At 49.5% G+C, this 12,848-nt stretch overlaps 2 protein-coding genes across 2 annotated transcripts; one reads left to right on the top strand and one right to left on the bottom strand.

Annotated features, from left to right (window-relative positions):
• Window positions 1–4,807: 4,807 nt before the first annotated feature.
• Window positions 4,808–8,279, bottom strand: ACRALDRAFT_1075080 (uncharacterized protein). The gene is made up of 3 exons (XM_071018327.1): window positions 7,079–8,279; window positions 6,484–6,951; window positions 4,808–6,379 (listed from the first exon to the last, which is right to left on the bottom strand). The coding sequence occupies exons 1-3, from the start codon at window positions 7,829–7,831 to the stop codon at window positions 5,204–5,206; spliced, it is 2,397 nt and encodes a 798-aa protein (XP_070877532.1). The 5' UTR covers window positions 7,832–8,279; the 3' UTR covers window positions 4,808–5,203.
• An 880-nt stretch (window positions 8,280–9,159) lies between these two features.
• Window positions 9,160–11,856, top strand: ACRALDRAFT_1080310 (uncharacterized protein). The gene is made up of 3 exons (XM_071019002.1): window positions 9,160–9,582; window positions 9,696–10,099; window positions 10,200–11,856. The coding sequence occupies exons 1-3, from the start codon at window positions 9,293–9,295 to the stop codon at window positions 11,522–11,524; spliced, it is 2,019 nt and encodes a 672-aa protein (XP_070877531.1). The 5' UTR covers window positions 9,160–9,292; the 3' UTR covers window positions 11,525–11,856.
• Window positions 11,857–12,848: the final 992 nt, after the last annotated feature.

The following is a 12,848-nucleotide window of genomic DNA, read 5'->3' as shown; positions in this document are numbered from 1 at the left end:
TATAGCGGTTAGACCTTCGTTATAACGTTACCGTCTAGGATAGTAAATAAGGTGTTCCGCGTTCTTTTTAGCTTTAAGAGGTAGGTTAAGAGATAGTTCCAGGTTACGATTTATAAACTACGCTCCGATAATAAGCCTAGCCTGCTATCTTTAGGTAAAAAGTCGCGTTATAGGCATTAGAGCGGAGTGGAGGGTATAAACCTAGAAACGACCCCCCCTTACACTTATAAACCGAACAGCGGTATCGAACGCCTTATTAAGGAGATTACGGATAAAATAAACGCTATACTTAACGGCGCTAGTCTTCTAGTAAAGATATAGCCGGAAGCGTTAAAAGTAATAGTATACCTATATAATATAAGCCCGTCGTAGCGGCTCGAGTAGAAATCCCTAGTCGAATTCCTTTATATCTAGTTTAGGTATAAAGCTCTAATTCCGATTAGAGAGCATACTACTAACCTATACCCGGATTAGAGCGGCGTCCACGCCTACGGGTGCCGCGTATATCTATTAATCCGCGATAAGGAGGCAGGTAAAGATAAAAGGAGATTTAAGGTTAGCCCTAGGGCCTATATCGGGTATCTTATAGGCTACGTAGCTTATAATATCTACCGGATTTAGGTTCCGCTATTAGATAAGGTGATTTCTATATATAATATAAGTTTTAACGAGTAGATCTTCTATAAGCAAGATACAGAAAGCTCGGAGGCGCTGCCTATAAGGGAGATTTCCGAGTAGATCGTATAAATCAAGGAAGAAGACTTATTAGATAATTACTAGATCTCGTAAATAGACCCTTCTAGTATTTCCGAGTCCTATTCTACGAGCTCGGGGGTAGCAGATACGCACACATAGGCAGCTTTATCCGGAAAACAGAGCGACTTAGCTACTATTAAGAGCAGTATATTATCTTCTACCGCCTAGTATATACTAACCCAGTTTAGTCTCTAGACCCCTCGACCTTCCCCGGAACTAGTATAATTCCAGGAAGTCGAAAGCAGCTTATCTATAGCTATAGCGATCGGTTCTAACCTTTTTAAGGTCCTGATCCTATAGGCTCCTACGGTCCCGGCGCTATACACGTTAGACCTAGGCCTTTCTCCTAAACCTTATCCGGATAGTCACGACCCGGAACCAGCTCTTAAACCGACTTTAGAGCTAGACTTATAGGTTCACGGGCCTTATTTCCCTAATAAGGCAGTATCTAAGCCGAGTCAGGGATAGGAGGAGAGCCCGACCCCGACCCCTTTAACTAAGTTAATTACCTCTACGGCACCAAAGCCTATATACACCGCGAAACGGCAGGCGGCGCCTTAGCCACCGCTAAGCGGTCCCCCGCGCAGAAGTTCTAGAATCGCGTAACTAAGGGCTAAGGGCAAAGCTATAAGGATAAATCCACGGACTTACACGATAGAACCAGATAAGGATCTAGTCCTTATAGGATAATAGTATTTTTTTACCTTTCTAATACCTAATCAGCTCGGAGAGGAAATTATAGCTAATCCCGCTAGCGTTCTAACGCTTTATTTAGTATTTTTAGCGGCTACTAAGGGTAAATAGGCAGAGACTTCTTCCTCTTTATTAGAGCCTAAAAGCGATAACCCTATATATCACGATAACCTTAAGACTCCGCCGAGGCATTAAAAAGACCTTTACTTATATCCTATAGGCTTATAATTTAAAGAAGTAGCTTATTAGGAAGTAAATAAGCTACTCGAAAAGAAGACGTAGTAAGAGATCCCACGGAACCAGGCCACTATAAGGCTAATTCCCCTAATATAGGTGTTTATATACGTTTTTAATAAGGAGGGTATTTTAGAGCGATATAAATCGCGCCTTATTATTCGAGGAGACCTATAGGTGAGCTCTATAATCGAGGGCACCTATACTACCACGCTCGCTTCTTAGTCTTTCCGCGTAATAATAGCTCTAGTAGTATAGTTCGATCTAGAAATTAAGTAGTTCGACGTCGTTAACGCTTTTATTAACGCCGAAAGAAGTAAAGACGGCGAGCCTGTTATCTATTAGTTACCGGATAGCTTTAAGAAGCCCGAGACTAGCTTAGAGCTTGATAAAGCCTTATACGGCCTACGCGATTCTCCTCTTTTATAGTATAAGGACCTTACTACCACGCTCGAATCTATTAGTTTAGTTTATAATAAGGAAGAACTATGCCTATTCTTTTTAGAAGCTCGTGATGCCTTCGTGGTGTTCTTTATAGACGATATTCTATTCCTTTACTATCAGGACCGCCTATATATAGCTCTTATAGCTATTAAGGGATTAAAAGATAAATACGAGCTCTTTAAGAAAGGGGACGCAGAGTAGTTTCTTAGTATACGTATTATCCGAGACCGACCTAACCAAAAGATCTTCTTATCGTATAAGTTATATATAAAAAAGATCGTAGCTCGTTTTAACTAAGTAGATCGGAATATATATCCTAGTATACTAATCCCTGCTATAAAGCTCGTAAAGCGGGAGGACCAGGCTATACTATAGGAGATTAAGGCTTTTTAGGAGAAGGTTAGCTTATTACTCTATATAATAGTGATACTATAGCTAGATATCGCGTTTTCTGCTTCCTTACTCTCTAGGTTCCTAACTAACCCGTCGAAAGAGCATTAAGACGCCGTGGAATAAGCTATTCGTTACTTATACGTGACGCGGGACTTAATAATCTAGTACGGCACGGATTTAAGCTGCGTAACACAGGCTATAGTAATTATAAGCGACGTATCCTTCGCTAATAACCTTAAAACCCGGTATTCCTTATAAGGCTATCTTATTAGCCTATTCGGCGGTTTAGTGGTTTAGAAAGCCTTAAGATAATTAACTATCACGACTTCTTTAATAGAAGCTAAGCTGCTCGCTTTATAGGAAACTACGAAAAAGACTATAAGCTTAAAACGGCTATTTATAGAAATACGGTTTAACCCCGGGACCCCCTAGGAGATAGCCTATAATAACTGCTAGACGATTCGACTTATAGTAGAAGAGCGCGCCCGAATTAAGACTAGGCTTTGTTATATTAATATTTAAAGCTTATAGATACGTTAAGAGCATAAGAAGGGAGCTTTTTAAATTATCTACTTACTAACCGCCAAGATACCGGTAAACGGGCTTATAAAGGCCCTTAGTCGTTAAAAGTTCGAGTAATTTAAAGTATATCTTAACCTAGTTAGCGGGCGATAATTAGGAATTTAGAGTAGCATAATAATAAATAGGATTTTATCGGCTAAAGCCGGAATAGATAACTAAACTACCCTAATAATACTTAAATAATAATATTATAACCTCCCTTAATAGTAATATTATTACCTTTAGGGGCACCCTTAATAACAGCGGCCTTATCGGCCCGCGCCTCCTCTCCACTAGCTTAGTTCTACTTATTTAGAGTAGAGGGGGTAACACTACAGGAGGCCCCGCTAACCCGGCTCTTATAAGCCTCGTCTATTATACCGAAAATATCCTCGATAACGGTTATTAAATAGTATTTAATCCTCTTTTTAGGATTAGTATTAGCGGCCGCTACCGTACCGGCTCCTAGAGCGACGGGAGCCCGGTAGGCCGGCTTAAAAATCTCGGGATACTTAGGGCACTTAAGCAGATCCTAGAATAGGCGCAGGGCTAGGCGTAGATGGTTAAGAAGCTATAAAAGTCAGAAAACAGCTTCTTAACTATAATCTAGGAGCGAACTTATAGTATTATTAACGCTAACGTTAACCTCTTTAGCCACCTCCTTCTTAGCGATAACGGCGCGGCGGGCTATAGGGACTATAACCGAGGGGCTATGCTTATTAGCTTCTACTTAGCTTTATTCGATAAAATAACGCTTATTATAGGTAGCACTTATACCCGCCTAAGAAATACTTCTCGTAGCGCTTAGTGATACTATATACGGAGATATACTAAATAAATTTATTACAGCCAGCGATCCAGGCCTTAACATACCCTTCGCAGGGCGTATTAAACTTTTCTCCTATAAAGTCGGGAGGGGGGTTCTTAGCCGAAAATCGCTCCTTAGGAGCGGTTACCGAGCTACTAGAGCCCTTAGCGGCGGTGGAGGTAACGGCGGCGGTGGAGGTAGCGGCGGCGGAGGAGTCGGCGGCGGCGGCGGTATTAGCGGTATCTTTAGCGGCCTTACGGGTATTCTTCTATAGCTCGATTAGTAAAAAGCACTCGACTCTCCTACTAACGATTAACTTACTTTAACGGGCTTAGAGACCCGACCTAACTTAACGGCAGTATTCTTAGTGGCCTTTTTAGCCGGGGCATTATTCTTCTTAGGAGCCTATCCCTATTAGCACTTATACAGCTCTTCTAACCGTTTTCGAGCTCGGCTTACTATAACAAGAGAATAGAATAAAAAAATAAAAGCTAGGGAAGTAAAAAAATAAAGAAATATCGTTAAAAACCGTTAAAAATCGTTAACAAGAAGGTTATTTAACTAAAAGAACTCGATTTCGGCCGCCGGGCTACGAAAATTATATACAGCGAGCCGCCTACTAACCTCCAGCTTATATTACTCTTAGGTTACTATTCTAGGCTGCCTATTTACTTTATTCTAATTATCCCTTTCTATTTCTTTTATATTATTTTTATATCTCTTTTAAACCTGTTTTCCTTTATAGTCTTCTATTAAACGGCTCTTTAAAGCTATTTTAACTATAGTATAATTCCAGCCTAGGTATATTCCGAGTGTTTTTAAATAAATAGCTCGAAATAGGGGGTGTATTATATAACTAAATAGGTTATATAAATACAGTTATACTAGTACGGCTACGCAGCGCGGATTTAGGACTCCGAGCTCCTAGGCTATTAGCCACTAGAGCTAGTGTGGCTTATAGATAAAACAGGCTACTGGAAGGGGATTCCTATTAGTTGTATTTAGCCGAGGCACAGCCTATATATAGCTCAGCCTCCTACGAGCCTGAGGTGTGGAATCAAGGCAATCTATCGTATCTCTACAGCTCGGTTCGGTTGATCACAGCTTCTTGTCACAGCATTGACAACCTATCAAACCCGCCCCGAAAGCGGGGAAACCAAAAAGGCAAGACAAAAAAAAAGAATAAGAAGTCGCGATTCTGCATTGATCAAACCCCAATGTATTCTGTAACCTCTCATAGACCAGATTTACTCCTCATGATACCGTCTAACGTGCTTCCGACTACGGGGAACTCGCTTGACAAGGCGTCGCCTACTAGGCATCGGTCAGACCCCTCTTGACATCCTTGGCCACAACGCCCGTGAGCGGCGTCTCAGGCATGGGCTGCTTCGGCCGCCCACCCAGGATGCTGACCACCTCTTTCATATGGGCCCAGTGCGCCGACTTGGGGCGGCGATTCTTCCAGTCCGCGTCCGCCGCCTCCAGTTCTTCCACGGGGGTGAAGCCGACCCGAGCACCCTTGATGCCGATAACAGTGGCGCTCATGGGATCCTTCTTGCATCTATTGTGCGAGGAAGGCCGGAATTCTTCTAGGTGCTGTATGCACCTGATGGCGAGCCGCACGGCACGGCACCGGTCCATGGGCGAGGGGACGCCGCCCTGCTGGACATGACCCGGGATGCTGTCCCGCGACTCGAAGCGACCACGAGCCTCCTTCCGAATGATGTCGGCGATGAGCTTGGCATTGAAGACCTGATCCGCCTTTTCGTTGACCAGGATGAGGCGACCGGACGAAGTTTGGCCACGGTCCTTCGCGAAGACGTCACGCAGGTAGCGGACATCGGCTGCCAGCATCTCCAGGTCGATGCCTTCTTCCGGCGTGTAAACGGCGCTTGCTCCCACGCTTAGGCCAGCTAGCGTGGCGATGTAGCCGGACCTGCCCCCCTGGGTTTCTACGACGAAGACGCGCCGGCGCGAAGCTGACGCCGACTGCTTGATCTTGTCGCAAAAGCTGACGAGCTCGTTCAAGCACGTATCGGAACCGAGAGAGTATTCGGTGCCCGGCACGTTGTTGGAAATGGTGGCCGGCAGCAGGACCATGGGGATGCAGAGGGACGGGTACTCATCCCGGGCGTGTCGGAGCTGGCAGATGGAGTGGAACGCCTCGAATCCGCCAACGACGAAGAGGGCGTCGAACCTGTACTTCTCAATCAGATTGGCAACCAGTTCCATGCCCGATTCGGAGGGGAGTTCGCGGTTGGTCCCAATCTCGGAACCTCCCTTGCTGGCCCATCCATCGACGTCGAGCCAGTTAAAGGACCGCACCGCGCCTAGAGGCTTGTCGTCATGGTGCCTGGCAAAGCCGGCGAATCCGTTATGAATGGCGATGGGCTCGTGGCCGCGAGAGAGGCAGTATGCCACGCCAGCGCGAACGGCTGCGTTCATTCCACCAGCCGGCGCACCGACATTGATGAAACCTATTCTCATCCTCTAGAACCAAGAAAGGAGGAAATGTTAGCGTGTGAGCTGGAGAAAGTGACAGGTTAAGGCAGGGATATATATATATATATATATATATATAGTCTTGCATGTACCTCGGTCTTCGGTGCCAGGCTGCCAGTATCGGCGACCACGGTGGTCGTCATCATGTACGACTTGTACAGCTCGGCGAATTCCGTGTCGCGAAGTGCCATGGCCTTCTCGAAATCCTGGGCCTCGATGGCCTTGGCAACTTCCTTAGTGTCCTTGACGGCCTTCATTAGAGGACGTCGCACGATCTGGTTCTCGGTGATGGCAATAAAGCACGTTTCGGTATCAGGGGTCGCATCCAAAACGGCACGGACTGCCTCGACGCCCTGGAGGGTGCCTAGGACCCGGTCATAGGCGACGGCCGTGCCGCCGCGCTGGACGTGACCTAGGGTGGTGATACGAGTGTCAAGGGCCAGGCCATTCTTGTCGGCCAGAATATCCTTGACCATCTCCGAGCTGATCTTGTTACCTTGCCTATCGTGGGCCCCCTCGGCGATGATGACGATGGTCTTGCGTTTTCCTAGCGCTCGGTGCTAAGACAAGAAGACAAAAAGGTCAGTTACTCTTGGCGACCAAAGAGGATGGCGATGATGGGGGAGAGAAAAGTAATGCGGGTGGAACGGCGTGGAGAATAAGGAACCCGGAAGAACGGCGACTTACACGTTTGACGAGGTCGCACATAACCTCCTTCCAGTCGTCCTGATTGGGCTTTTCTGGGATGAATATAAAGTCAGCCCCGGTCGCGACGCCAGCCATGAGGGCGAGCCATCCACAGTGACGACCCATGACCTCGATGACGAAGGCGCGGGCGTGGGAAGTGGCGGTGGCCTCGATATAGTCAACCATCTGGCAGATGCGGTCAACGGCCGAGTAGCAGCCGATGGTGACGTCGGTACCGGACATGTCGTTGTCGATGGAGCCGACAAGACCGACAATGTTGAGGTGCTGGTAAGGAGCGACCTGCTCCTTGGTGAGCTGGCCGGTGGAGACGAGTTCCTGGAGTAGGGACGGCCATTCGGAGCGGAACATGTCGGCTCCAGTGAGGGATCCGTCACCGCCACAGATGATGAGGGCGTCGATGCCAGCGAGGACCATGTTCTTGGCGGCGGTCATACGTCCGGAGCGTTCGAAGAAGGCGGCGCAACGCTGGGTGCCAATGAGGGTACCACCCAGGGAGAGCCAATTTCGGACATCTTGCCAGTAAAACCTCTTGATCATGTCTCCGCCCTGGACCAAGCCCTCGTATCCGTCGTAAACACAGTACGGGTCGCAATCGAAATGGATGGCCGTACGGACGACAGCTCGAACGACGGCGTTCATGCCTGGGGAGTCACCCCCCGACGTCATGACGGCAATCTTCTTCTTCTTCGGCATGGTGATATGGAACGGCGTCTTGACTTGAGGAGGGATCATTGTGGCGGATTTAGATTGACGTTGACCGTCCTTCCAATATGACTTTTGCAATGGGAAGGAGACCAGGGAGATTCTGGTTTTCTGGTTGCGGGAAACACCAGAACAGGTTCTTTTTTGTCTTTCCTTTTTTTTTTCTCCCTAAAGAGAGGGGGGGGGGGAAATAAAAGCAAAAATAAAAGGTAGGGTAGGATGAGTGGAATGGGCTAGGAGCTCAGAGAGCCAAGCAAAGAAGGATCGGGAGACCCTTCCCGTCGTCCCCGGAGAGTAAATAGCGCGCTTGAGTTGACGGAGTTCAAGAGAAGTGATGAGGGTGACAGGTGAATTATAACACAAATATCAAAGATGTGGCTAGGGGATCGAGGTTCTGTGCTTAGTATTCGACTGGAAACAACTGATTAGTGCTGGTGCCGGTGCCTTCAGCTGCAGCCAATGTGAGGGTCTTTCGTCGCTAACCTGGAATGGAAGAGGGAATGAGGCCGAGAACTTGGTACGCGAGGGCAGTATGGTGGGTGGTGATTTGGTGATTTTCTACGGAGTAGGTATGTGGTCATTGGTAGGGTAGGTGAGGGGCAACTAAATAAAGCTCTTATCTTATCTCCTCCTATTGGATGTGTGCGGGGTTGCGAGCTTTTTGTGATGAACGGAGGCTGGCACGAAGTACATTCCTGTCGTACATGTACATGTACATAATATTCAGGTATCCCCGTACATTCCGTAAACCTCGCCAATTGACAGGCTTCGGATCCTGGCATGACCGACACTCGAATAATCCGATACTCGAAGGGGAAGACGCATGACAATGGCCTGATGGAATTTCAGCAGCGTGCGATCCTGGAATATGAAATCGGGGCAAAAAGGGGAAGCATAAGAATAAGTTGGGGATTGAGCCACTAACGAACATCTCTTTCCTGTACCTACCTACCTACAGTACCTATGCCTCCATTTCTTCACGATACGAAGTATACCTGCGGAGTAGGTACTTAGAACTTGTCAATTGAAGAGGTATCCACGAAAACGTGACGTTGTACAAATAGGTATGGAGTCGTGGTCTGTGCACCATCCCGATTTTCACATCTCCCCGACTACGAAGTACATCAGTGAGTTATGTAAGCAAAGGCGCACCACACCACATCATATCGTGATTTGGGCGCGACGGTGGAAGGGAGTTTGTTGTAAATCGTACTTTTACACCCATACCATACCTGCACTCACACGGATCACGCATAGTGCAATTACCTTGGGGATAAAGTCAACAATTGAAGCCCCGTCATTGACCCGCCATTATTCTTCTCTGACTTTACCAATTGTTCCCTCCCCATCTCTCTTTGCATCATACGTCTGTTCTGTGATGGCCCAACTTGACCGAATCATGTTATAATCCTCCTAAGTGCGACCACCTTTTTCGAACTTTCCAACCTCACAACCCGGAACTCAGTCCCAATCGTTTGTCCTCTGCCCATCATGTCGACAGGCGGAGGTTCTATGCCGTACTCGTCGCTGCGGCCGCTTCCGGTGGGCAGCAGGAAGCCCAAGAACCTCGGCGACTTCATCGCACGTATCCAAGCCGACCGCGGCTTTCGCAACGTTACCGAGGCCAGTCTCCGAGAAGAGATCCAGGCCAGGGCAGACGGCCAGGCTGAGCAGGAAAAGCAGGAAGACGTGCACATGGCCGGGACCAGCGATGATGCTGACGAGTCGGAGGAGCCCAAGGATGTTCTTGCCGTCAAGGCAGAGATTCTTCGCAATATCGAGTACGCCTTTTTTTTTTTCTTCATTTTTCTTCTCTCCTTTACTTTTCCGCCTACCACTACCCCCTCCTCTGAACCGCGTGCAAACGTTCTGCTGACTTCTTGTTCGTCACCAGCGCTGCCCACAACGCGGCCATGCTGTCACTCGACTTTGTCTCTCTTCTTCTCACCAAACATAACCCCAATCAGGCCGGAACAACCCTCTCACAGGCCCTTCGCGAATTTGCCGGCATCGGTACTCTGGGCGCCTCGAAATTCGAAGATTCGGAACATGAAGCAGATAAGAAGAGGAGGGAGGAAAAACGGAAAGAATCTCGAGATATATCATTGGGCTGGACTCTCATGGATATAGACGGGACGAGGGAGGCCGCAGAGAAGACAAGCTCGATGCTCTCGAGGGAAATCGAACTCGAGGCTGCCTACTGGAAGGAGGTGCTTGCTGTGAAGCAGAATGGCTGGTCTATATGTCGGCTGCCGGCAGAGCGCCACACGCTTGGTGTCCGGTTTGGTTTTACTGAAGGTGAGGGGCTTCATCACATCCACGTCCCGCCTTTCTCGTTCTTTGTTCCCCTTCTGTTCCGAGTCGCGTGACCGTCTTGCTCACTCGACATTTGCAACAGCCTCGCCGGAGTTTCGAAACAATAGCCTTGCCCCCTTGAGGCGTGGGGAAGATGGCTCCGCCGTGCTGGAGCATAGCCGAGCCGGTGCAGGATCGCAACGACTGTCTGTCGCCGTCAGCCGACAGAGCGAACTCAGCGGCCAATCCCTCCCTCACACATCGGTATCCGACAACGGACCTCTCCAGACCCGTGTCCTTGAGGCGCGAAATACCATATTCTCCCAGGAACTATGGCACGAACTCCATCGAGAAGCCCACTCACTGGCCTCCTACGGCGTAAGGGCGAGCGACTCTTCCATAACCTACGAGCCCAAGCTCGGGCCCAGGGTCACTCTGGCTCTCGACACCCTCGACGTTATCGCGCCAGCCAGAGGTGATCTCCCCGACAACAAGCTGGCCGAGTTGACGCAGCTGAGTCTTCATCTCTTCCTCAGCCATGCCCATCGCCAGAACGAGATGCAGCGGCTACGACCCAGTCCGCCGCACATCCGTCAACTTCAGCAGTTCCATCAGTACCATCTTCTCCGCCCAATCATCTTCCAAACCGTCCACGACACCTCCATCAGGCAGTGCGCACGCTTCGCGGGCGAGCTCACCGGACTCCTTCGCCTCCTCGGCATGCAGGAAGCCTCATTCACCATCAGTAATCCTCAGCTACCGACCGCCGACCTCGTTCCTCCGTCGTCTTCCTCATCCAACCGACCCACGGCTGCGCAGGCACTCGTTAATCTGCTCATCGCCCCCGCTCGCTTCCGAGTCGACCTCGTCCTATCTTCCACATGCCGGGTCCAGATCCGTGGCCGTACTTGGTTCCTCCCCATGACCACGACCCAATATGAGATCCATCTCCTCCCCCCGTCCGGAAGCCAGGACGAGAGCTTCAACCCCTTGCAGGCCACCTTCTCGCCTAGCAGCGACCGCGACGCGTACCCGGACTTCGACTCGGTCAAATCCTACCTCCTTTCCGCCGTCCCGCGCCTCCTCGCCGCCGAGTTCCTCGCTTACGCCCTGTCCCTGCCCTCACCCGCGGATCCGTCGCAGAAACAAAACCAGCCGCCGACGGACGAACGGGGTCCTTCTGCCCCGGCTTCGTGGGTCGCCTCCGTTCAGGGCAATGCGATCCAGAACAGCAACGATTCGGCTCATATTCGCTTCGACCTCGTCGAAAAGGACAATCACGCCTACCACGTGGTCGTCAACGCCGCATGGCACGTGGGCAGCGAAGTCCGCCGCGAGACGTGCCGCTTCGGTGGCGGCGAGAAAGAGGCGGTCCCTAGCGTGGAGGACATTGTACGGGCGGTGGTCACGGCTTCGGAACTTCCCTAGGCCGGGTTCCGTTCCCCCGACCGGCTTCCTCTATGGTTGGAATAGTTGGACCAGTATCTTCTCACCGGTCAAGGTGGACTTCTCTTCATGGACGCGTTCTTGCAAGAGGATTTGTCATGATGAAGCGACATGGATTAGAATGCAATCCTCTCGCTTGATGACTGACGACAAAATACGACACCCTGGACAGGCACATATGATTTGCAGCATTTATAGACTCGGCACGATATTGATACCCATGTTTTCAGACACCCCCACGGACATCTTATGATGGCTCGTCCCCTATTGAGCGGCTTCCTGTCGTACACTAGAATAAGATTACACTCGAGTTCTCGGTCCTTGTCTCGCCAGTGCCCAAGCCGAAAGAATGAGGAATGTCGTCCTATCACGACCTTTGCCCGTGGAATACCTATTCGGATTCTTGTCGAGTAATCCATTCATATACTCGCAAGTTTTCTTGTCCCAGGCGATATCCTATCACATCCGTTTTGTTAATCCCAGGAACATTCGCGGTCAATGCTCTCCGAAGATCGCCAAGTCAGTAAAAACTCATTGGACGCCTTATTCTCAACGGCCAAGCGGTCTTGTCCCTGGCGAGTCAGGACTGACAGGGACCAGGAGCCATAAACCTCTGATTCATTCCAACGAGCCTTAACTGGTTTTGATACCCTGCCTCTGCCACGACAGCTGTTTAACGGCGGGACTTACAAAAGAACGCAGCCAGGGGCGGGTGAGGCCAATTCGGTGCTTTGTGCTATCAGAATGAATCCACCGTGTAGACCGGCCAAGCCAACCTCGGACATCTTTTACCAATCATGATACAGTGAGAGGTTACCAAAGCCGATGTCCTTCAGAGAACGATGCAGATAACTACACTCCTCACCTGATCCCACAGTGCCGACCACTTGTTTTTGTGTCCAACGCATCCACAGTTTCCGCCACCAGTGACCAAGCCCTTTGCCCCGTACCTAGCGCACTCTTATCCATGGTAACTCGTTGCCAATGCCCACAGTATTGCCTATCATGCCGCATCTGAGGAGGGGATCCGGGGGTAGATAAACGAATAAGGGACCGGTAACGCCAATACTTTCGGGGCAAGACAAATGAAAATGCCATGTGAAATGAATGTGAGACTGTCCCTAGACCTCCCCCTGCCCGTATTCCTTCTCCGGCCCCGTCAAGACAGGAGCGGCAGACTCGATATATCCCAAGGAGAGGTTACCAATGCCAGGAGAGAACCAGAATGGAAAAGAGGGAAGGGAACAAAGTCGACGAAAGAGAGAAATAACAAGTCCAGTCGAGAGAGGCTTGTGAAAGGTGAGGG

This window comes from Sodiomyces alcalophilus (genome assembly GCF_042370955.1).
Source record: "Sodiomyces alcalophilus JCM 7366 unplaced genomic scaffold ACRALscaffold_2, whole genome shotgun sequence".
NCBI lineage: Eukaryota > Fungi > Ascomycota > Sordariomycetes > Glomerellales > Plectosphaerellaceae > Sodiomyces > Sodiomyces alcalophilus.
Note: the sequence above shows the minus strand (reverse complement) of the source record. Positions and strands in the feature narration are given on the sequence as shown.

Coding starts and splice junctions, on each gene's coding strand:
- ACRALDRAFT_1075080 (XM_071018327.1), bottom strand. CDS start 7,831: ATGATCCCTCCTCAAGTCAAGACGCCGTTCCATATCACCATGCCGAAG. Junction 6,952..7,078: donor TGTGCGACCTCGTCAAACGT/GTAAGTCGCCGT, acceptor TTCTTGTCTTAG/CACCGAGCGCTAGGAAAACG. Junction 6,380..6,483: donor GCCTGGCACCGAAGACCGAG/GTACATGCAAGA, acceptor TCTTGGTTCTAG/AGGATGAGAATAGGTTTCAT.
- ACRALDRAFT_1080310 (XM_071019002.1), top strand. CDS start 9,293: ATGTCGACAGGCGGAGGTTCTATGCCGTACTCGTCGCTGCGGCCGCTT. Junction 9,583..9,695: donor GAGATTCTTCGCAATATCGA/GTACGCCTTTTT, acceptor GTTCGTCACCAG/CGCTGCCCACAACGCGGCCA. Junction 10,100..10,199: donor CCGGTTTGGTTTTACTGAAG/GTGAGGGGCTTC, acceptor CATTTGCAACAG/CCTCGCCGGAGTTTCGAAAC.